Source organism: Tenebrio molitor, chromosome 1, assembly GCF_963966145.1.
Source record: "Tenebrio molitor chromosome 1, icTenMoli1.1, whole genome shotgun sequence".
NCBI lineage: Eukaryota > Metazoa > Arthropoda > Insecta > Coleoptera > Tenebrionidae > Tenebrio > Tenebrio molitor.
In genome coordinates this window covers 46,637,228-46,662,273 of record NC_091046.1, presented here as the reverse complement: position 1 = coordinate 46,662,273, position 25,046 = coordinate 46,637,228, and the positions used below count along the sequence as shown (strand labels likewise).

The window sequence follows — 25,046 nt, the reverse complement described above, 5'->3', positions numbered from 1 at the left end:
GCTGAGCTCCAACAGAAGAAGAAATTAAATGATTACCGAAAAATAAAGTTGAAGGATTTCTATAGCATTGATAAAGATAAGGGTACAGAAGTGGGGTATGACATTGGACTTCTTTCAGAATACAATCCCGTTCGACTGAGTTAAAGGCATTTTTGAAATCTAATTTAAGAAGAACTTTGCCACGGTTTTGATCGTTATTAACAAAGGTTCGTGTGGTATGAATTGCTGCTTCGCATCCTAGTTTAGTTGCAACTCCAAGTTGGTGTGGAGATAAATACGAATTTACAATATTTCGACTTTGAAAACAGGCTAGCTTTGAGGTCAATCTTCGCAAACAGTTTCCGATAGCGATCGGTCTAATTCCTCCATCTTTTTTGTTAAGGGCACATAAAGACGCACCATACAATAAATGGCAGATTTCTGAAGGAAGTTGCCCAGATAATAAAAAATTGCACAGTTTGGTTAAAGCTCTTAGTGCCTTCTGACCTGCTTCACCCGCTGACAAAGATATGATATCTTTCAAGTATTGTGGTCTCATGCCATCTAAACCTGGTGAAGAACCGGCAGGAAATGAATTGATAGCTTCTCGAACGTTTTGCTCATTGACTATTAAACTTAATGTCTCCTGGTTTGAAAGGGTCTGGGAAAAAAAGTTCGCGAGATGGTGAAGGATGTTTTTTTTTAAGTTCTTCAGCAACATCTTCGTTGAATGAAGCTAATGAGTCATCCGAGGACAATAATTTAACAGCTCCTCTGATATCAAAATCGGCTACTTTTGCTTCTACTTTCTTAGCTAATGATAAATTTGTACGTTTCTTAGAACCAGTTCGTATTTGAGGTACTTCAAAATTAGAAAGATTTTCTTTTATATGCTTATTCAACGACTTATCAGATTTCTCTGCTACATTGAAAGCTCTATACGAAAAAAGCAAAAGATTCTCAAAGGATGATAATGATTTGGTCGAAAGACAATTATTAATAATGGAACTTAATTTATCTGCAGCTAAATGTCTGCAAGCTTTTGGAATTCTTCTAATAGTTGGTAACTGAAGTTTCAAATTAATTAGCAATTTTGTTATTGAATCGGTTGAAGAAGAAGTAGAAAAAGTTGATAGATTATTATCGACATGATACTTATCTACGTGAATTTTCAATCTGTTGTGACATAGAGTACAACGTAATCGTTGAGATCCATCAGGTTGACTATCTTGTGATCCGGATTGTTTCTCATAGTCCATGGAAGTAGGTAGAGATTGATGGATTGCTTCATTTTTCCTTCTTGTTTTATCAATTTTTGAGGAAAATGATTCACACAAAAAAGATTGTCCCATTAGTCCATGGATTCTTGTTCTATGAATTTTAAGACCCTTTTCATTTTTAAAGTTCCTGTTGCACTCTTCACATTGAAAAACTAATTTATCTTCATAAATTGTATTTTGACATTTCTTGACATTTCCGAATTTTTCGTCAAGATTTATATTAACGTTCGAAGGACCTGCGTCGGTTAAATCTTTATCACTAATTTTCCAGTGGGTAGTTCGTAAACGAAATCTTGAGTCTTGAGGATATTTAAATTCAAAAAAAACTATCATTTTCGTCAAGAGAAATATTAGATGATGTTGACATAGGCATGGCATACTAATTTGTAATGAACTATTTCAAGATTAAAACAATTTGAAGGTTTTAGATGTTTTTAGGTATAGGTCTAACAGAGACACAGGTCTGAAAGACTTGAATTAATTTGTCGTCAAGGGTTTTGGATGACGTGCCTTTTGGTGAATGGTGCATTTTGTAATAAAGAAGAATCCTCATTTTCCCCCCGGTCTTAATACTGTCCTGATCTTCGCTGCTCTTGAGATTCCTTAGCATTCTGTTTAGTGAGCCCATTGCCTTGCTTCCCTTTGCTCATTCTCTTGTCTATCTCCAGCTCTTCTCGTTATCGTAGGAGAGTGTTACTCCTAGGTATTCGAAGTGTTTGACCCTCTAGAAGTTATAGATTTTTGTTTCTCTCCTGAATTTGCTGTATGGTTCTTTGGTTTTTCCCGCTTCATTATTATGTATTTCGTTTTCTCTTCGTTTATCTTCAGTCCATAAGTGCTTGCAAGGTTTTCCAGTTTGCTAAATGCTTTTTATATTTGTTATCTGGTTATTCTGGTTGTTTTCCGTGGTATATTATTTCTTCCGTTGGGATTTTGCTATCTCTGAAAACTGCTTCTAAAACTATATTAAACAGCATTGTGGATAGCGGATCCCCTTGTGTTTCCTCCAAAATTTTCGACAGTCTTCCAGATTTTGTGCTGCGTGTCTTCAGTTTTTTCATTGCTAGGTACAGTCGTAAGCTTTCTTAAAACCTATGAAGAAAATATGGAGACTTGGGTTTTGTTTGAAACTTTGCTTCTGTAGCACTCTCAACGTGAAGATCTGGGCTGTACTTGAGCTTCCCTTCCTGAATCCTCCTTGGTACTCCCCAAGTAGGGTATCGTGAAAGAGGCTTATTCTGTTTCTAATTAATCTTGTCAGCACTTTGTAGGTGACGATGACGTCGAGAAGCGATATCTCTCTGTAGTTTTCACAGTTCGTTCTTTTCCCTTTTTTGAGATGGGACATATTTTCGCATTTTTCCGCTGTTGTGGTATTGGTTCTTCCTGTCAAATTCGCTTAATCAGCGCGCTCACCCCGCTTTTTAATCTTCCTCCTGCGTATTTCAATATTCCTGCAGGAATGCCATTTTCTTCTGCTTACTTTTATTCTTCTTCTATCTCTTTCTCTGTTGGTTCCTGCACTGCTTCTTGTTCGTTATTTTCTTGGGGCTCCAAATCCTCCACTTGCTCTTCATAACTATCGGTATTTAAGACCTTATCAAAGTACTCCACCCACCTCTTTAGCTTAAATTCTTTGTGCTTCTTTTCCGGTATGTCGTTATTTTCTGTGGGGCTTCTCTAGCTTTCCTTGCACCCTGGTAGAAGTTCCTTGTTTCTTTATTTTTGTAACTTTCTTCCATTGTCCTTAGCTTCCTCATTAAACTTTTTTTCCTGCCTGCATACTCGTTGCCTTCCTTGCGACCTCGTATCTTTTTTGGTCTTCTTCTGCGTGTTTATTTAGTGGCATTAATCTTGCTTGGTACCGTACTTCTAGAACCTTTTTGCATTTTTCCATAAATCAGTCTTTGTTTTTCTTGGGTCTTCTTGGTCCTACATTCTCCTCCAAACTTTTGTTCATTTTCTGTACCTTTATTCATCATAATATTTTTATTATCAAAAATATACATTTTTAGAATATCGAATATCGATTGATTAATAAACGTATCTTAAGACTTAGAACAGCTTAGTGTTGCACAGTATATATTATTATACCGTGAGATCGAAAAAAAAAAAAAAAATTAGAGTTGGTTCTGACCAAAAATTTCAGTTGGCAATTCGTTAAGATTTCAATTATCAGATGTCAGTCTTAAAAGTTAGGTTAGTGATTTTGAGAACGTTGAAATCTTGATTTTCATAAAGGTGTCAATTATGTGTGACTTGTCGGTTGTAAAAAAATTTCTTCACGTGTAGTGTAATCAAACAATGAGATTTAAAACTCTTGCGTCTTTATTCAACGGTGAGTCCCATAATGTTACTTTTCGCTTCATGTTTTCAAATGACCTTCGCAAAATCGGGACATCAATTAAATTGCAGTTATCAGTAATTACTTGCATTAATTCGGAAATTGTGCCAGGCCTGTTTTTGAACACGTTGTTTTTCAGGTATGGAAAAACAAAGCACTAGTGTACTAAAGTGCAAAGTAAAGTTCTCCAAAGCATAATTGCTTACATTTTACTCTATGAAAAAATTTTCACTTTAGATAAATAATTTCTAAGAGTACAGAGAGGAGCCACACAAAATGTAAATAATTTTCCAGTTGTTACAGTTTTAAATAAAATGTATTAAACTTGAATATTAACAATGGAAGGTTAAGGTAATCTGATACAATTTTTTGTGAAATAATAACGGAAGTGTGTTATTAGTAATAATATTTTTATTGCAGATTCAAAAGTCGAAAAGAAATACTTACGCGAGATGATTTCTTATTCGTCTCTGTTTCAGTTAAAACTGGAGGAACTAGCTCTTTCGTCACGGTTTTGTTGTTAATTATAACACACTAGTGTCGTGCTGACACAGAATACTTGGACAAAATGGATTGTGAATGATTCGTCTCTGTAGACAGCAGTAAATTCTTGGGCCATTAATATTTATCAATGTTTGTCTCCCATCTGAGAGTTTCTCACGAAAACTAAGTCTAAAGGGCTATTAAATAATAACAAGAAAAATCTAATTGGTGGGTACAGAATAACTAATACAAGTTTAAATTACCGACTTACCTAAAATTCGAGAAACAATCCAAACATTTTGAAAAAAATATTTTTTCCAGCTGCGAGTTTTCTCATGAAAACTGGTTACAAGCAAGCGTCAAGAGAAAAGTTTAATAACCAGTTTACCTCGCATAATTACTAGTTAGAGGAAGAAGAAAAATGTATTTTTTCGTTTTTTCCTTGGTTATCGACCGATTGAATAACAGGGGCAGAGAAATTTATAAAAGCTCAAATTGAAAGCGTTTGGACGACTTTCAAATGAGCAGTCTCCAGTGATTGTGCTCGTTTTGAACCTTGCTACTCACCACGAACTCATTTAGAAGTTAGCAAAAACATTTTACATTTGCAAAGTGATGAAGCAACTCGAGTGGAGAACCGTGATCCAAACAAACATTTTCATGCTAAAAATAACCGGAATGTGGCCGAAAAGCGACACTTTCGGCCTGGACCTCTACACTTTGTACTCCATCATCTGCGTGAATTTCTTTGTAGCTCTCCACATCCTGTTCCAAATAATCCGCATCGTTCTCGTTTTCACAAACCTGGAAGCTGTGACGGAAACCATGTTCATGTGTTCTGCGGAAAGCATGGCGCTCTTCAAGATGTACACCTTCATAAAAAACATTAAAGTGGTCAAGGAGCTGATGAGATCTCTCAACGCGGAGACGTTCCGGCCCAAGAACTCCACCCAGAGAAAGCTGGTCCAGTCGAATCTCGAGTTCTGGAAAGTGGTCAACGACACTTTTATTCCTTCTGTGGGACTCACGATTGTCGTGTGGGAAATCTTCCCTATTTTGAGTGGAAAAACCAGATCGTACTCGTTACCGTTCCCAGCTTGGTACCCTTTCAATGTTAAATCCTCACCAGCTTACGAGCTGACGTATTTGCATCAGCTGATCAGTCACATTTTTATCGCCACTGGGGGCTGCAACGTGGACATGTTGGTGATTGCGCTCATGATGTACGTCGGTGTCCAGTGCGAAATCTTGTGCGACGATTTGAAAAATCTTGACCCACGAGATTTTACCGGAAGCTTGAAGAGTTGCATCCGACATCACAAGGAAATTTTAAAGTAGGAAATTTCGAAGCAACAATTTTTAATGAAACAATTACAATTTTAGTTTTGCTGCCAGTTGCAACAAGTTCTTCAACTTGATAGTGATGGGACAGTTGACCGCCAACATGGTCTCGGTCGCGATGTGTTGCTTTAGACTAGCTATGGTAAATGCCAACGTGTCAAAATTGTTAAAAATGTAAAAATTGCTTTCGTTCAAGGTCACTCCTGCACAGTACCAGTTTTATTACCAGTTTGGTTGCATCTTCTGCTTGATATTGCAAGTTTTCATTTTGTGTTGGTTTGGAAACGAAATCACAGTCAAGGTAAGAATGACACGATCTTTTGTAAATTTTGTAGTGATGGAGTTTATAGAGTGACAAGATTTCTGAATCTGCTTTTGAATCTAATTGGGTTGGACAATCGTTGCAAGCACAAAGAAGTTTATTCATTTTCTTGGAAACTACACAAAAGTCCATCAAACCGTCGTCGTTCAATTTGATTTATCTTTCACTGGACACTTTTATCAGGGTATCTTGCAAAATATGGGAATTTGTGTAAGAACTTTTCTAACTGTAGATATTTATTTCAGTTTGTTCGAATGAGTGTATCGTACTATACTGTATTGCAGCAACTAAATTCAGGAAAATAATGTTCTCTGGTATAATTTTGAAAGCAGAAAAAAAAACATTTCATGTTAAATTTAGCTAGGATATCATTCAGTATGTGTTACGAGTATTTTAATTTAACAAATAAAAATCTCCATGCACATGTTTCGTTTTGTTATTTTATTTAAATTATACATTCAATTTATACAAAGTGTCTATAAAAGAATGTAAGTATATCAAGAGTCCTGTGGAATTGTGCCGCTCTATAATTTTGTCTAATTCCACAGGAGTCTTAATATACCCACGTTCTTTAATAGACACTTTGTATTTTCTAATTTTACTTATTGTTCTGCTTGCAATCATAATCATATTTCAAATATCCTTTCCAAATAAAATAAAAATCGCATTTTGATTTCTTCTGAATAAACTCCTTAAATTGCATCTTCGAAGTAACACGAATTGTTTATTTCTGTTAAATTTCCTAAGAAATTATCTTGCAATTGACAATCAACCAATTTCTTCTTAAATCATTTCAATTAATACTGATTTTTTTTTTGTAATTTTTTTTCTTCTAAAAATAAAAGAAAAATGTGCTTTGTTATAACTAACTGTATTTTTCTATCGATATTTATCCACTCTGACCCTCATCTGACACTTTTCTCATGAGTATTTCCAACAACAATTGAGTTTCTAATCGCAACATTCAAATTTAATCATATCAGACACGAAAAGCAATTATTTCTATTTTATGTGTCTTATAAATAATGAGCACTGCAACTGCGAGACAGTGAATTGTGTTGCATTTATTTTTCCTAACTGCATTATTAATCGTGCAACATGGAAATGTTCCCCACAATTTGCATAGATACAAATACATTAAACGATGGCGCAAATGTAATTTGTTGGAAACTTGTATTCTTAAATGCACGTAATTTTAATTTAGCAAATAGAATATTCTGGGCACAATTTTGTTCATTACTCTAGTTATTTAATAATTTGAATATCTTTCCCAAATAATGTAAAAAATTGCATTATAGCTTTAGAAAATAATTCATTTTATAATTTCTTTGACAAACGTTGTTGCTCTTGCTCCAGCCCACTTTTTATTATTTATTTGCAAAGTGTGTTATCAAATTACGAGTATTTTTTCCATTATCGTTGAATTTCAGTGGTCTTTGCTCACTGAAAATAGTGCGTAAAGATGGCAATTGAATCACTAGTGAGGAAAAAATATTTTCTCACTAGTGAGCTAAATGTAATATTTTTCGTGTTTGTCGAGAGAGGGCGCCAAATATGTTGTACTGAAAGTTTTTTTAATCCGTTTTAAAAAATACTCTGAATGTTAATAACTAAAGTTTGTCTAATTTTTTACTTATTTCAATTTTTAACCTTTTATTTAGATTTCAATTGACGAAAAAACGTAAAACTGCTTGTGGTAAACTTCTGGGAAAATTCATGGCATGGATCATGTGTTGGTATCACTAATTAAATTAAAATCAGTTAAAACAATCACAAACACGCAACGCCTAACAATATAATATCTTTTGTTTGGAATGTTGTTGATCCACATTTTGTTGTGAAAAACTGTTTTCGTAAGTTCCCTGTTGCGCTAATTTTCGTAGATGTTATGGTTTCATTGATTTTAACACGTACACTTAATTACTCATTCTTGTCAAATGGTAAGATTAAAAGATATACAAGTTGGATCTACAAGCTTATGTAAATTATGACCAAACATGAAATAATGAAATAGGTAAATAACGGGCCTTTTCAAATAAATTTATATTTAGAGCAACCCATGAAAATTCAATTGTTTGCAACATTTTTCCAGCGTAGAAAATGACACAAGAAACGTCTGACATTTTAACGAAATAAAATTACTTAGGTTAGAAAATATTTTTAATTTTTGTAGTGCATTCTCCATTGGGAAAAAGCTATGTAACCTGTGTAACTCCGGAGAATAATCGGTTACCTACAAAAATTACTTTACACTGTTAACAGAATTAGAATGTCGCCTACGCCTACTCTAAATATATATTTATTTGAAGGCCCGATATTTTTTGTGGTATTTAAAAATTGACTCACCAATTATATCTAATAGTTGGCTAGTTTTGACGGCACTTCGCAATTTGCTCTTGAAGACCAAACGACATTTAGTTGATTTGGACGGCAACAAAATAGAACAATGTTGGTCACCTTATCAGTCTCGACAGTTCTTTTCTTATGAATATTTATTAATCCCCATCTGAAATTGATCCCACGAAAAATGTTGCCAAGGTGGTCAAACAACAACAGAAAAAATGCAATTAACGGGCGGGGTTTTATTAATTAGGGGTTTCAAATGGAATATTTTCGATATTTTGAAAACATTATTTTTTCCATCTGGCCGTTTTCCCAGACGCTCATGAACACTTATAATAAGTAGTTTAGTTGATAATTGCTGTGTCCGAGAAAAACACAATTGTTTTGGAATTATTTATGAGTGGACTAAATGAAAAATTTTTGATTGGTCGAGACAATCTTACCAAGTTTATAAATGAGAAGCCGCACTGGTAAATAAGGCATTTCATTGTTTGTGTTTTCAGGTAAATAATCATTCTTTGTACGAATGTAAGAAATCGATTGTCCCAACTTAATCAATAATAAAAATTGAGTACTGCAATTAATTTTCGCAACTGCATTATTGATGCCTGGAAATTCCCACACCGATGCCATAAATACATCCACCTTCGTCACAACAGTTTTGTCCTCATCAAAGAACTCACTTCTCAACACCTGTCTCTATTTTTCAGTGATGGAGAGATTCAACTGGCAAGAAATCATCGCCATGAACATCCAGATCTTGAGAATCGTCGGTCTTTGGCCCATCGACTCCTACCAACTCGATTTCTACACTCTCTACTCCTCGATTTCGGCAAACCTGTTCGTGACAGCTGTCTTGTTCCAAACGATCAACGTCATCTTCGTCTACTCGAACCTGGAGGCCTTAACAGAAACCGTCTTGATTTGCGTCGCTGAACTGTTAGCCCTTTTCAAAATCTACACTTTTATCAAGAACATCAAGATGCTGAAGCGCCTCATGGTGGTTCTCGACAGCGACATCTTCCAGCCGAAGAGTCGCGACCAGAGAGTACTGGTGCGCCCCGCGATGGTGTTGTGGAAGATGATTTACAACATTTTGTTGGGGGCGGTCACCGCCGCTGTGAGTCTGTGGTTGGTTTTCCCGATTTTGAACGGTTCTACGAGAAGATATGCCTTGCCGTTTCCGGCTTGGTATCCTTACGACATCAGGAAATCACCATATTATGAGCTGACATATTTGCACCAGAGCGTAGGTACTTCACTTGTAGCTCTAGGGGATTACAACATAGACATGCTCATCTCCGCAATGATGATGTACGTGGGGGCTCAGTGCGACATCTTGTGTGACAACTTGAGACATTTGGGTGGCGACTCGAGTGATTTTGCATCGTTGCTCACCCACTGCGTCAAACACCACACCAAGATACTCAAGTGCAAAACTCCAAACTTCACTGCTTCGTTTGACTCACGTCAAAAAATTTGCAGATTTGCCGAAGAATGCAACGATTTCTTCAACTTTATCCTATTGGGACAATTTTTCACCAGTTCTGTTTGTATGGCAATGGGTCTCTTTCGGCTAGCTTTGGTGACACCTTCAAGTTTCGAATTCTACACACTATCTTTCTCAATTCTCTCGGTGATAATGCAGATTTTTACCTACTGCTGGTTTGGTGAAGAAGTCGAGAGTAAAGTGAGTAAAATCCAAAAAAACAACATTTCAGATTTTTTTTTATCTTGTTCTTAGAGCAGCAAAATCGCCTATGCTACGTTTGAATCTGAGTGGATAGCACAACCGAGTCATGTCAAAAAAAATATGCTTATTTTTGTTGAGAGCGCGCAACATCCTGTTAAGCTCTCTACGTTTAAATTGTTCTACTTGTCTCTGGACACGTACGTCAGGGTAAGAATAAAAATGAATAAAAACAATGTAATTAATTCTCAGAATTTTAGATTCTACGATCAGCTGTGTCGTACTATACAATATTGCGACAACTTAGCGGAATAAAATAAGTTGTTGAATTTATTTTGTTTTCATTTATACAAATAGTGTTTCTTTATTTCTAGCGTTTAATGCAATGGCTAGTTTTGTCTTTGGTAGAATACAAATATTTTCTTCCTATATGTGTCTAAGAAACCAAGGTCAAGGTGAAGATCGAATGAGACAAAAATTTATAAAAGTGCGTCTTTGCAGAAAACTTTGATTTTCTTTTCCATATTTTATAAATTTCCTTAATAATAAATGACTGAACTGCAAACTTTCTATTGGCTCAAAAATTCCGTTTAGTTATTTTTAATAACGAATTAATCGTCTCGGGAGTTTCTGCAGATAACTTCGAAAAGAATTATGTAGAAGCGTGGGTGCATTACTGGAGTCCACCGACAAAACAAGAATCCATGCAGTGAAATTACAAAGATCTCCACCGTCAAAAAAGTAAGAACGCAGAAAAAACAATCAGAAAGTTGAAAACTACCATACAGCAAAAAAGGCCCCACAATTGTGATCAAAAGATTATACTGCTTCATGACAATTGCAGAGTTCACAGCTCGTCAAGTCCGCGAAGTAATCGACGAGTGCGGCTTTGTACAGATGGGACATCCACCCTACAGCCCAGATTTGGCACCGAGTGACTATTATCTCTTTTCTAAATTAAAAAAAGCACTTGAGAGGACGCCGTTTTTCTTCTGATAAAGTGCTGGAGGAGTTTTTTGAGGAAAAAAGAATACGTTGAAAAATAAAATATTACTTTTCTCCCAACTCTTTTCTTTCATAGCTAGGTAGATAGTATAAAAATCTCCTCGCGTAGGTAAATATTTGCAAGCAGTTATTTTAGCAAGTTTTTTCAAGTGTTTTTATCTTTCTTAAATTTGACAAATCATTAATTAACTAAAGATACCGTGCGATCGAAAATAAAAAAAAATCGAGATGGCCATGATTAATACACTTCAGTTGGCAGTACGTAAAAATTTAATTCGATTTGTCATCAGATGTCATTAATTACAATAGTAACTGTCATTCCGAACTTTCAAGGCACTTTCCAACAACTTGCCTCGATTATTTTGTTTTTCCATACCTGAAAAACAACGTGTTCGAAAACATTCCCGAATTAATTAATTACCTAATTAATTAAGTAATTACTGATAACTGCAATTTAATTGATGTCCTGACTTTGCGAAGGTCATTTGAAAACATGAAGCGAAGAGAGTACCATTATGTTTTGAAGCTGAAGGCAGACATTTCGAACATTTACTCTCGTTCGTAAATTCGATTGGAGCTCCTCATGATTCTTTTACAATCGACAGGTCACACATAATGCACACCTTACCTTTCCCTTTTCTTTGGACTCCAACTCCATAAATTCCCTTCGCCTTCTCGTCCCTAGACATTTTTTTCCTTCCTTCGTGGATCTCCCAGTCCTACCTACTTCCTCCACTGACGGCTCTCTTCGTCTCCCGGAACACCTGGAGACGGTCTCGACCGACGCTTCTCATCGACGATCGACGGGTTAGGTATTTTGGTCCTTTTGTTTTGATTTTCCTAACCTATTTCGGTTCCGTTTTCGCCCGTCGAAAATTCTAGAACGCACACACCTGTCGGTTCTCGATTCTCCTCTTGTCGACAGCCGTTAAGGTCCGTTTTCCTTCACCGAGACTGGTTAGAATTTTTTGGGGCACTGATTTTCTGGATTTTCACGAAGTCTCCTGTGCCCGTCTGAAGAGTTGTGTGGTTCTCCGTTTCGTGCTGGATAGCGTACCTTTGGGAACCCCAACTCAATCGGAATTTCCGGATCTTTTGACTTTTTGATGTTTTTTTTTTGCTGTATTTCACAATCAATTTTCATTTTCCACCATTCATTATTGCATCATAATCACTGTACTAGCTGCGAAAGCTCTTTCACGTGCTTGGAGTTTTTAAATAACCTCGGCTACGCTTACGCTACGCCTCGGCCATTTAAAAACACCTCACACATAAAAGTAAACTTTTGCAGGTTGTAATGTAAATAACTATTTCAGAAAAGTTTCTTATTTTGCTGTTGCCTGAAGTGAATGTTGCTAAGATATTTGGTTCATAATAATTAAAAGTTCAACACTTTTAAAACCGTTACCATTACTTTTGGTCAACGCAAACCTTCTCAAACTTTGTGTGAAATGTAAAACCTTATAACCTTATCACGATTGATAAGTTCTTCTTCAACTCCTTTCTTTATCAAAGGCTGAGAGTTTAAATTCTTTTCTTTGAACACTAAAAATACTACAAAAGAAGAATGGAATGTTTTGCAAACACCAAACTTTAGTATTATAAAAGATATTGTGGTGTTAACGCAAAAAAATTACGTAAAAATCCTAAAGGTAAATGTGATTTGTTATTTATATTCCTGGAACAATGCGTACAGAGATTATTTTTGTCAAGTATGATTATTTAAAACTTTCTCTATAAATTTGCTTTCAGCGAAAAAAATTGTTGAATCAAAAAACCTAAATGATAACAAAAAATGAAGTAAAGAAATAGGTAAATATCTCTTGTGGCATTTAAAAATTGACTTACCAATTTTAATTGTTGGCTAGTTCTGACAACACTTTGCACTCTGCTCTTGGAGACCAAACGACATTTAGTTGATCTAGACTGCAACAAAATAAAACAACGTTGGTTACCTTATCATCAGTGTCGACAATTCTTTTCCTATGAATATTTATTAATCCTTTTTCCCCTTCTGAAACTGTTCCCATGAAAAATGTTGCCACGGTGGTGAAACAACAACAGAAAAAAATTAATTAAGCGTCTGATTAATACAGATTGTAATTAGAGGTTTAAAATGGAATATTTTCGATATTTCGAAAAAAATATTTTTTCATCTGGGCGTTTTCCCAGACGGTCTTGGACACTCATAATAAGTAGTTTAGTTGGTAATTGCTGGGTCCGAGAAAAACACAATTGTTTTGGAATTATTTATGAGTGGACTAAATGAAAAATTTTTGATTGGTCGAGACAATCTTATCATGTTTATAAATGAGAAGTCGCACTGGTAAATCAGGCATTTCTTTGTTTGTCTTTTCAGGTAAATAATAATAATTTGTACGAATGTAAGAAATCGATTGTCGCAACTTCATCAATAATAAAAATTGAGCACTGCAATTAATTTTCGCAACTGCATCATTGATGCCTGGAAGCATTCCCACACCGATGCCATAAATACATCCCCCTTCGTCACAACAGTTTTGTCCTCATCAAAGAATTCACTTCTCAACACCTGTCTCTATTTCTCAGTCATGGAAAGATTCAACTGGCAAGAAATCATCGCTACGAACATTCAGATCTTGAGAATCGCCGGTCTTTGGCCCATCGACACTTACCAACTCGACTTCTACACCCTCTACTCCACGATTTCGGTAAATCTGTTCGTCACCGTTCACATCTTGTTCCAAACGATCAACGTCATCTTCGTCTACTCGAATCTGGAGGCCTTAACAGAAACCATTTTGGTTTGCGTGGCGGAACTGTTGGCCCTTTTCAAAATCTACACTTTTATCAAGAACATCAAGATGCTGAAGCGCCTCATGGTGGCTCTCGACAGCGACATCTTCCAGCCGAAGAGTCGCGACCAGAGATTACTGGTGCGGCCTGCGGTGATGTTGTGGAAGATGATTTACAATACTTTGTTGGGAGCGGCCGGCGCCACTGCCTTTCTCTGGTTGCTTTTTCCGATTTTGAACGGTTCTGCGAGAAGATATGCTTTGCCGTTTCCTGCTTGGTACCCCTACGACATCAGGAAATCACCATATTATGAGCTCACCTATTTGCACCAGATCCTAAGTACTTCACTTCTAGTTCTAGGAGATTACAACATAGATATGCTAATTTCCGCGCTGATGATGTACGTGGGGGCTCAGTGCGACATCTTGTGTGACAACTTGAGACATTTGGGTGGCGACTCGAGTGATTTTGCATCGTTGCTCACCCATTGTGTCAAACACCACACCAAGATTCTCAAGTACAAAACTCCAAACTTCATTTTTTCAATACATTGAACTCAAAAAAATTGCAGATTTTCCGAAGACTGCAACGATTTCTTCAGCTTCATCATGTTGGGACAATTTTTCACCAGTTCGGTTTGTATGGCGATAACCCTGTTTCGGCTAGCTTTGGTGACACCTTCAAGTTTCGAATTCTACACACTGTTTTTCTCAATTCTCTCACTGATAACACAAATTTTTACCTACTGCTGGTTTGGCGAAGAAGTCGAGAGTAAAGTGAGTAAAATAAAAAAAAAACATTTCAGAATATTTTTTTTATCTTATTCTTAGAGCAGCAAAATCGCCTATGCTACGTTTGAATCTGCGTGGATAGCACAACCGAATCCTGTCAAAAAAACTATGCTTATTTTTGTTGAGAGCGCGCAACATCCTGTTAAGCTCTCTACGTTTAAATTGTTCTACTTGTCTCTGGATACGTATGTCAGGGTAAGAATAATAATAAATTAAAACAATTTGGTTAATTCTCAAAATTTTAGATTCTTCGATCAGCTGTGTCGTACTATACATTATTACGACAACTTAGCGGAACAAAATAATTTTTTGAATTTATTTTGTTTCCATTTATACTCGTATTAATTTAAAAAGTGTCTTTATTTCTAGTGTTTAATGCAATGGCTAGTGGTGACAGCGAAAGCAATAATTTTAACTCTAAAGTGTAGATTATTGTGAAACGAATTGTACAGATAAAGACTTGAGTGTTAAATATGTTGTAATAAATTTAGATTTTTTTAGTTAAAATGTACAAATACACTGTTTATAAAATATTTTAATAATTTCCTCAGTAATGTTTTTCATTTCCTTTCATTTCTTTGTATTGAACAGGAAAAGAGAGTAGAAGTGTGTCTTTTTGTGGTAAGCCCAGAGATTGAAGGTCGAGACGCAGTTGAGGTCTGAAACTGGGCGAAGAACAAGAAGACCTTCTACTCTAAAAAAAATTGTTGGATCCACAAACTTAAATTATAGGAAAACATGAAATAAAGAAATAGGTAAATACGAGTATGTTGGTGGTCTTTAAAAATTGACTTACCAGTTGTTGGCTAGTCCTTACAGCACTTTGCTCTTGGAGACCAAACTACATTTACTGTTGTTCTAGAAGGCAACAAAATAAAACAACTTTTTCCCCATCTGAAACAATTTCCACGAAAAATGTTGCCACGGTGGTTAAACAACAACGGAAAAAATATTCTCGATATTTTGAAAAATCTTTTTTCCATCTGGACGGTTTCCCAGACGGTCTTGAGCACTCACTTGAGTCATAATATTTTTTTTTCTATTTTGCACCTTTAACACAGTCATTATAACACTCAAACAGATATTGAAAACGAGTCCTTTTCGATACCGCTTTCAGGAACATTTACTTTTTTTTTTTTTTGCCTTTCCCTTTTCACCTAACAGCCCTATCAGGTACCTTTTTACGGTCGGCTTGGTTTCTTTTTTCCTTTGTGGTGCGGCGGGGCTCCGGGGTACTTTCCCCGGCTACCTACGCCCACCCTCTCTCCTCTCCTTTTTCTGGACGACACAACACGAATATCACAACACACAACATCCATGGGAGGCCATCCGGCCTGGGATTTGAACCCCGCTGACCTCGCGGTGGTGTCGGGAGAGTGTCGCTCTTCCTTCCACCACCCTACCGTCAGCCCCTACTAGACATACACACACATCCATGGCCCGGCGGAGTTTCCTTCCTTCGAAAAAATCCTCCCCCTTCGGTGGGATTCGAACCCTACTAGCGCCGGGACCGCGACCTCGGAGCACTGTCTCCGACAGCCATGCGGCCACCGAGCTACCTAGGAACATTTACTTAAATTTTTAATGTTGGCAGTGACTGACAGTGAGTATTAGGTACGTGCTTACATCCGACGTGCGAACATGCAATTTTCCGTCTAGTTACCAGTGTTACCAAACGTTTATATTTGTCAAATATAATTTTCCTAGCATTATGTTTTGAACTGTTTTTTAATTTAAAATAGAGGCAAAATAGCAGAAATATTGTATTACACTCGTTTTATAAGCCATGTTGTCGCACTTGTTTGCTATATACCACTCCTCTCTGAGCTTGTCGCGCTTTAAAGAACGCGTGCGACAAAATGATGTCTTATAAAACTTGTATAATAAATTACTATTTATTGGTCGAGGCAAGTCTATAAATTAGAAGCCTCACTGCTGGATCAAATATTTCTTTGTTTGTGTTTTCAGGTAAATTCTTTGTACGAATGTAAGAAATCGATTGTCGCAATCTTCATCAATAATGAAAATTGTAACATGAGTACTGCAATTAATTTTCGCAACTGCATTATTGATGCCTTAACCTGGAAGCATTCCCACACCCATGCCATAAATACATCCACCCTTGGCACAACTGTATTGTCCTCATCGAAGAACTCACTTCTCAACACGTCTCTGTATTTTTCAGTCATGGAAAGATTCAACTGGCAAGAAATCATCGCCATGAACATTTACATCTTGAGAATCGTCGGTCTTTGGCCCATCGACACCTACCAACTCGATTTCTACACAGTCTACTCCTCGATTTCGGCAAACCTGTTCGTGACCGCTGTCTTGTTCCAAACGATCAACGTCATCTTTGTCTACTCGAATCTGGAGGCCTTAACAGAAACCATTTTGGTTTGCGTGGCGGAACTGTTGGCCCTTTTCAAAATCTACACTTTTATCAAGAACATCAAGATGCTGAAACGCCTTATGGTGGCTCTCGACAGCGACATCTTCCAGCCGAAGAGTCTCGACCAGAGAGTACTGGTGCGACCCGCGATGGTGTTGTGGAAGATGGTTTACCACATTTTGTTGGGGGCGGTCACCGCCGCTCTCAGTCTGTGGTTGCTCTTTCCCATTTTGAACGGTTCGACGAGAAGATATGCTCTTCCGTTTCCTGCTTGGTACCCCTACGACATCAGGAAATCACCATATTATGAGCTCACCTATTTGCACCAGAGCCTAGGTGTTTCACTTCTATCTCTAGGAGATTACAACATAGATATGCTCATCTCCGCGCTGATGATGTACGTGGGGGCTCAGTGCGACATCTTGTGTGACAACTTGAGACATTTGGGTGACGACTCGCGTGATTTTTCAAGGTTACTGACCCATTGTGTCAAACATTACACGAAGATACTCAAGTACAAAACTCCAAACTTCGCTTCTTCATTTGACTCACGTCAAAAAATTTGCAGATTTGCCGAAGAATGCAACGATTTCTTCAACGTCATCCTATTGGGACAATTTTTCACCAGTTCGATTTGTATGGCAATGGGTCTGTTTCGGCTAGCTTTGGTGACACCTTCAACCATCGAGTTCTACACACTGTCTCTCTCAATTCTCTCGCTGATAATGCAGATTTTTACCTACTGTTGGTTTGGCGAAGAAGTCGAGAGTAAAGTGAGTAGAACGAAAAATATGTTTCAGATTATTTTTTTCTCTTATTTTTAGAGCAGCAAAATCGCCAATGCCATGTTTGAATCTGCGTGGATAACACAACCGATTCCTGTCAAAAAGAATATGATTATTTTTGTTGAGAGGGCACAACATCCTATTAAGCTCTCGACGTTTAAATTGTTCTACTTGTCCCTGGACACGTACGTCAGGGTAAGAATAAAATAAAATTAATAGTTATTTATTATACAAGACGATAAAATTGTATTTTATCTTCGAGAAGATAATTAAATTTTATCATTGTGTATAATATTCTATTTTTTTCTATAGCATTTGTAATTTATTCTTAAACCATTACGAATCGTGTCATGTTTTAAAATCTCGTTAGTATGAGCGTTGTTAGGGTAATAAAAAAAAACTTTATCTACCCTTGCTGTTAAAATAGCACTTTATCTGCCCTTGCGGTTAAAATGTTACTTGACCTTTTGATTTGAATTCATAAAAGCACACTTTAACATCTGCTATAGAAAAAAACAATTTGATCAATTCTCAAAATTTTAGATTCTCCCATCAGCTGTGTCCTACTATACAGTTCTGCGACAACTTAGCGGAATAAAATAATTTCTTCAGTTTATTTTCTCTAGATCTATATTTATTTAAATAAATTAAATTTTTATTGTGCTGGCTAATGCTGAAAACAATTTGTCCATAATTTCAAATGTAGGATTATTGTGAAACAAATTGTACAGGTAAAGACTTGTATATTAAATATAAATCTTACCAAGTTTTTGATTTATTATTTCAATAATTTATTCAATAATCTATTTTTTTTACCTTTTTATTTTTTTATCTCCTTTCCTTTAACATGAAAAACATGTAATTTGTTTTTTAAAGCGACTTCTACAAGCTGAAAAATTGCATTAGTTACTCATCTGATTTATTAAAAAAAAAACCGGTTCTTACACTTTTGTAAAAAATAATTTGATGTTAAAAAGCGATTAATAAAAGCTTCAGTTTCACACTTATTTTTAGTTTTTGTAGAATTAAAATATTTTGAGCGTCCCTGTAGTAGGTGCAGGTGAAGTGACCAGGGTAAAGGTGAAGGTTAAATGGTACTAAAATTTTTACGGCATATAATTTTCTCCTCGTATTTTACAAATGTCTTTAATAATAAATAACATAATTGCAAACTCAAGAATTCTGTTCAATTTATTTTTTAATAATAAATTAGTAGTCTCCAGGGTTTCCGCAATAATATCTAAATGCATTATTTATGATTATGACACAATGGGTAAATATTTTCGAAGTCGATGAAATAACCAACAGTTGCTTTAGCGACCTTTTTCTTCAAGCTCTTCCTCTCTTCCAAGAAAATGGATTGTCCTTGTAATTTTTCGAAATTTTTCGACCACCATTTGTGGTGGTAATTTTTTTGGAACATGTTTTAAAGAAAACACAAACTTTTGACGAGACCTGTACACATGCATGACGTGTCTTCTTGCAAGAAATGTACTGACATCAATAAAATTGGTCTGAAATGGGAAAAAACTGTTGGTTTGAAAGCGGTAGTTTTCTGTATTTATTAAAGGGTCCCATACCTTTATCTAGTCATTTCCGACATTTGCAAGCTAAACACTCACTACTTAGGAAGGGTAGTTGCTTGCCTTTAATTTTGTCTTATTAATAATAAATTAGCATACGTCACTCCCCACTCACATAACGACAAACCCATTTAATAACAGGTTCCAAAACAGTAAAATCTTCCAAAAACTCTCAAGAACTCCACCCAAAAACCCGATTTCGTGCTGGTGCCAAAAGACACCCCACCAACTCTTTTGGAAGCATTTTTATCGGCGCAGGTGGTCGCTGGCCAATAACAGCGCGTCAGCGCCCTTATCCATATAAAAGCTCCACAAAGTTATCCTGGCACTAGTCGTGTTCAAAGAGCACGATGGACAAGTTCGACTGGTTGGCCACCATCGAGATAAACCTCAAGGTCCTGAACAGCGTGGGGCTGTGGCCCAGAGGGCAAGACCTCTACAAACTGGACTGGTACACGCTGTACGCAGTCCTTGCAGGAGTGTCGATCGTCGCAGGTCACAACTTGTCCCAAATCGTCAACATCTACTTCGTCTACACCGACCTGGAGGCCTTGACAGACACGATCTTTCTGATGACGACCAACATCTTGGCAACCGTGAAGATGTACCTCTTCGTGCGAAGCCTAGCATTGGTGAAGAAGTTGTTCGTCACTCTCAACAGCCCCAGGTTTCGTCCGAAGTGTCTGCGACAGGTCCGCCTGGTCCAGCCGGCTCTCAAGCAGTGGAAAGTGTCGTACGTTTTGTTCTGTTGCGTGGTGTACTTCAACGTGACCGTGTGGTCTCTTGGTCCCATTTTGAACGGATGGGTCGAGGACCATCGGCTGCCCTTCGAGGCGTGGTACCCCTTCGATACCAAAAAATCGCCCAATTACGAGCTAGTCTACGGCTACCAAGTCACCTGCATCTGGTACATCACCGTGACCAATCTTCATCTGGACACTACCATCACTGCGTTGATGATGTTCGTCCGGACGCAGTGTGACATTCTTTGCGACGACCTTGGACATCTTCGAGACTCGAGTTTTGGGACGCGACTGGTCGAGTCCATCAAGCACCATCGAGACATCCTCAGGTACTAATTCACTCTTAACTGTTTCCAAATCTTGCGTAGTTTTGCCAAAGACAGCAACAACGTGTTCAACATGATCGTCTTGGGGCAGTTTGCCACCAGCACGGCCACCCTGGCGATGACCATGTTCCAGTTGACTCTGGTAAGAACAGCAACTCTTTGCACGGTGTTGTTAACATCTCGTGGGCAGGTTGAGCCTCTGAGCGGCGAAGGGATTCCGTTTCTGTTGTACCTCGTGGGGATGACTGCCGAAATCTTTTTGTACTGTTGGTTCGGCAACGAGGTGGAGTTTAGGGTCAGTTCTTCAAATTGGGATTGCTCAGTGGACTAAATTTTTGCATCAACAGAGCAACAAAATTTCGCACGCCGTCTACGAGTCCGATTGGACGGAGCAGCCCCAGTCGGTGCAAAAAACTCTTTTGATTTTTTGTCTGCGGTGTAGCAAGCCCATCAAGATCACTGCAATTAATTTGTTTACTCTTTCGCTTCAAACCTTCATTTCGGTAAGTGAGTTAGTTGCAATTTCGCCAAAAAATTGTCCATTTGTAGATTCTCCGGTCTGCGTACTCCTATTTTGCTGTTTTGTCCAATGTCAACACAGTGGAGTAGAATACATTTAATTATTACTCGTTTTCATATCTTGCAATATTGTTTTTATCATTCCATAAAACTGCTGACACAATTTGCTTTGTTGTATAATTCAAGACAAATTGATCAATCAATAAATTGTTCACATGGTGCGATAATAATAAATACAACATTGTTGCGTCCAGATGAATTTTGTCACTCAAGGTACCACCTTGCTCTTTCTTTTCCCGATTTTATTTTGTGCAAACCTCGACCAGCTGACAGTGCAATTCTATTGATTCAATTGCCTCAAGATTATTTGTTATATTAAGAATATAAAAGCTTCAAGAAGATTTATGGTACTACTCCCAACACCTTCAACCAAGAAATTTCCAGCAGAAAATGATTACTGGGGAAAATCTCAATTGTGCAAGAAGATTTACACTACATTCTGTGAACTCATTATCCTGACCAGGACCATTTTCGGATGGTTCCTTCCAGCAGTACCGATTCCCTTTTTCTGAGTGGTACCCGTGCAGCACCCAGGCTAGTACCAATTGTGAAGTAATCTGCCTGTATCAGATTACTATGCCTGGTATATCGCAGTACTGGAATCAGCACTCTAGTCTTGGATTTTCTCATGGGCTCTGCGCAAACGACGAATATTGGTCTCAAGTAGGCGCTACAAACCGGCCGGAAAACATCATCACTCGTTACTTTAGTTTCGTTTCTCTTTTTTCAGTTTCAAGGTCACAGCCCATGAGAGAATCCAAGACCTCTATTTATTTTGATGACATATCTGGAAGGAGTTTGGTCAGAAGAACTGGGCTTGTCTTCTTTTCAAATCTGATCAAATGTATTAAAAATCAAAAAGAAACGCTAAAGAATGAATTAGAAAAAAAAATCAAATTAAAAATGATAAATACGTGGTTCGAGCTTTTCTGAAAGATATCACAGGTTACATCTTGCATAACAAGTTACAACGTCACAACTCCTTTAATTCTTCAATTGCTGGTTTGAGAATGAAGTCGAGGTAAGAATGCTGCGGTCGCGTGTGTAAAATTCCCACTTGAACAAAAGTACGCACGCTGCGTAAATAATTAGTATACTTGTGAAAAATTAAAGGAATTTAAAACTGAAGCTCTACTTCTTGGAAGTTTTTTAGCACGATTTCCTTTTTTTGATAACTTTTTAACTAACAACAACAATTTTCATCACTTTTAGGCTACTTTGAAACCAGTGGCGCCACAAATTAAGCGTTACAAATTAAAAAAAAAGTATCTTGTTCCATCTTGACCCATTTGTCTGACCCCTCGTGACAGCTCATCAAGACCCACACTCCCCGTGCATGACGTGGCTCTTGCATACATTTATCGAGAAAATTAGTTAACAATGGGAAAAAACCTTTGTGTGTTGAAACCTGCTCGTTTTCTGTGCACTTTATTACAGGATCAAATGTCCACATCTTGTCATTTCTCTGCATTTGCAAGCCAAACACTCATTACTCGGGAAGGGTAGCTCCCTTGTCTTTAATTTATCGATATTAATAATAAACTGGGTTATGTAATCACACGGGACTCCCTTTGTTGCACAACAAACAGATAAACTTAATTGCAGGTTCCAAAAGCTTCAACGATTTCTGAATTTTGTCGGTAGTCTTGAGACAGTCGCTAATTGGCTGCCTCGCCGAAAAGCATTATTAAGACAGTCCATCAGATGCGTTTTTATTGGCGCAGAAGTACTGGGAGCTGCTGGCTGGCCAATAAAAGTGCGTCAGCGCCCCTATAAAAAGCTCAAGAGCTTTCGTCGCAACGTAATCGTGTCCTCTCCAAGTAGATTGGAAGCTTCGTTATGGAAAGCTTCGACTGGACGGCCACCATCGATATAAACCTCCAGGTCCTCCGCGCTGTGGGCCTCTGGCCCAAAGGCCTCGAGCTCTACAAGTCCAACCTCTACACCCTCTACGCCTGTTCGGCAGCAATTGTAGTCCTCGGGGGCCACAACTTGTCCCAAATCATCAACATGTTCTACGTCTACACCGATCTGGAAGCTCTCACCGCGACGATCTTCATCACAATCACCAACTTGCTGGCAACAGTCAAGATGTACTTCTTCGTGCGTAATATGGGACTGATCAAGCGGCTTTTGACAACTCTCAACAGCCACCAGTTCCGCCCGAAAAATCTGCACCAAGTGCGACTGGTCCAGCACTCTTTGAGGCGTTGGAAGGTGTTGTACTTTTTGTACTGCGGAATTGTCTACATCAATGTGATGATGTGGTCGCTCAATCCGATTTTGAACGGGTGGGTCAAGGACCACGGACTGCCTTTCCAAGCGTGGTACCCTTTCGACGTCCAAGTGTCGCCCAATTACGAACTGGCGTACTTGTACCAGTTGTACTGCATCTGGCACACCTCGGTGGCGAATATCAATTTGGACTCCAACGTGATTGCGTTCTTGATGTTCACTTGGTGCCAGTGCGACATTCTTTGCGACGACTTGAGGAGTCTCGACGATGGCCCTAGCTTTGGTACCAGACTCATCAAATGCATCAAGCACCACAAAGCTATTTTACGGTAAGGTTGTCTCTTTTCTACTCCACAATCTATCTTTTGTGCAGCTTCGCCGAAGACAGTAGCAACTTCTACAACATGATCGTTTTGGGACAATTTGCTACTAGTACCGCAGCTCTTGCCTTGACCATGTTTCAGCTTAGTCTGGTAAGAGTACCGACTTGTCTTATTCCTTGTACAATTTTTTACCAGGTTGAAACTATGAGTGGAGAGTTCTTCACTCATCTCTCCTACATTGTGGGGCTTACCACTCAGATTCTTCTCTACTGCTGGTTTGGCAACGAAGTGGAAATCAAGGTGAGTTGTCAAGACGAAAAACCTGTTCTATTTTTTTCCCAACAGAGTAGTAAGACGCTTTCTGCTGTTTATGACTCAAAGTGGGTAGGTCAGCCACAGTCGGTTACCAAAAATATTTTGATTTTTGGAATGAGGTGTCAAAAGCCAATCAAAATCACAGCTATCAATTTGTTTACACTTTCTCTGGAGACCTTTATTGCGGTGAGTGTCATTCTCATTAATTTAATTTAAGTGGAAAATTAATTAATTTGTAGATTTTGCGATCTGCATGGTCTTATTTCGCCCTATTGACTAACGTTGATAACACAGAGTAACAGATTAATTTGTTTCAATTTATTTCAATTAACGTAGATATTTCACACAAAAATTATCGCGGGTAATTCAATTTCAATAATTAATTAGTAATTTAGTCACGACTTCAAATTCATCCACGCATTATTCTCTCTTTTAGATAATAATTGGCAAATTATAATTTTTAGTTGTACGTTGTCAATTAATAAAATTAAATTAATTAAATTTAACAATGTTTTTGTTTCAAAAGTTCAAAGAAAGAGTTAGGAGAAAAACATAATCTTCGTGTCTAGTTTGAAGAGACTTTGACAGGCCCTGCACCCAGAGTACCACTTTTCCAAAAAAATTTCCCCCTCTGGTACTGCTTCCACTTTCAGTTTTAACAAGTTTTTTCTTGTGAAGTTTTAAAATGTGACAATTGCTGTCGCCATTTGAAATCAAAGATTTTTCCAATTGTCAAGAAAATCAAGATACCACAAGGTACTACTCGACTGCATTTGACTTCTTCAAACGTTTTTAGTCTAGAAGTTCTCCGCAAAAAATATTTGTGGTAAGTAAGAATCTGCACACTAGATTATCTTGTGACTTCTCTTCCAAAGAAATTGAAAGGACTTGGTACTATCACTATTATTTTTGAAAATATTTTCCAGCAGTGGTACTGCTTCCATTTTCAGTTTCCACACATTTGATTTTGTGGATTTTTTACACCACCATTTAATACTGAACCTTCCAATTTTTAAGAAAATCACGGTACTACCAGGTACTCACTCTTTTAGCAGTTTTAAGAGGTATTTGTGGTAATAAGAAACTCCACGCTAAATTTTGTGCACCACATTGCTTAGTCGTCTTTTAGCTCAATTTTCCTTTAAATCTTTTTATTACGAGTACTAATTTGTTTTACCAATGTAGTACCGTACAATAATGAAACTACTCCAAACTGTCAAATTATCTATCTTTGTATCATGGATTCAACAGAAGAAAAGAGTCCACACAATGATCTGCAAAATTATTCAAGTACTCACTTGAGCCAGCAATTAGTACTTCCGAAAGCAAATTTTTAGTTTTAGATATTTTGTTTGAAGAAACAAAGAATAATTCATCTCTAGATTGGATAAATGAAAGGTACTAACTTCTGG

General features: G+C 37.4%; 3 protein-coding genes across 3 annotated transcripts; all 3 read left to right on the top strand.

Annotated features, from left to right (window-relative positions):
• Positions 1-4,764: 4,764 nt before the first annotated feature.
• On the top strand, positions 4,765-10,102 carry LOC138133314 (odorant receptor Or1-like). The gene is made up of 7 exons (XM_069051216.1): positions 4,765-5,420; positions 5,982-6,024; positions 8,596-8,620; positions 8,803-9,523; positions 9,578-9,782; positions 9,837-9,992; positions 10,043-10,102. The coding sequence occupies exons 1-7, from the start codon at positions 4,765-4,767 to the stop codon at positions 10,100-10,102; spliced, it is 1,866 nt and encodes a 621-aa protein (XP_068907317.1).
• Positions 10,103-13,357: 3,255 nt separating this feature from the next.
• On the top strand, positions 13,358-20,791 carry LOC138133249 (uncharacterized). The gene is made up of 13 exons (XM_069051129.1): positions 13,358-14,079; positions 14,134-14,338; positions 14,393-14,548; positions 14,599-14,644; positions 16,539-17,259; positions 17,314-17,518; positions 17,570-17,725; positions 19,291-19,371; positions 19,446-20,185; positions 20,225-20,324; positions 20,373-20,477; positions 20,530-20,685; positions 20,732-20,791. The coding sequence occupies exons 1-13, from the start codon at positions 13,358-13,360 to the stop codon at positions 20,789-20,791; spliced, it is 3,453 nt and encodes a 1,150-aa protein (XP_068907230.1).
• A 1,793-nt stretch (positions 20,792-22,584) lies between these two features.
• LOC138139351 (odorant receptor 10-like) lies at positions 22,585-24,552 on the top strand. The gene is made up of 4 exons (XM_069059608.1): positions 22,585-23,325; positions 23,370-23,619; positions 23,665-23,820; positions 23,874-24,552. The coding sequence occupies exons 1-4, from the start codon at positions 22,601-22,603 to the stop codon at positions 23,931-23,933; spliced, it is 1,191 nt and encodes a 396-aa protein (XP_068915709.1). The 5' UTR covers positions 22,585-22,600; the 3' UTR covers positions 23,934-24,552.
• The last annotated feature ends 494 nt before the right edge of the window (positions 24,553-25,046 follow it).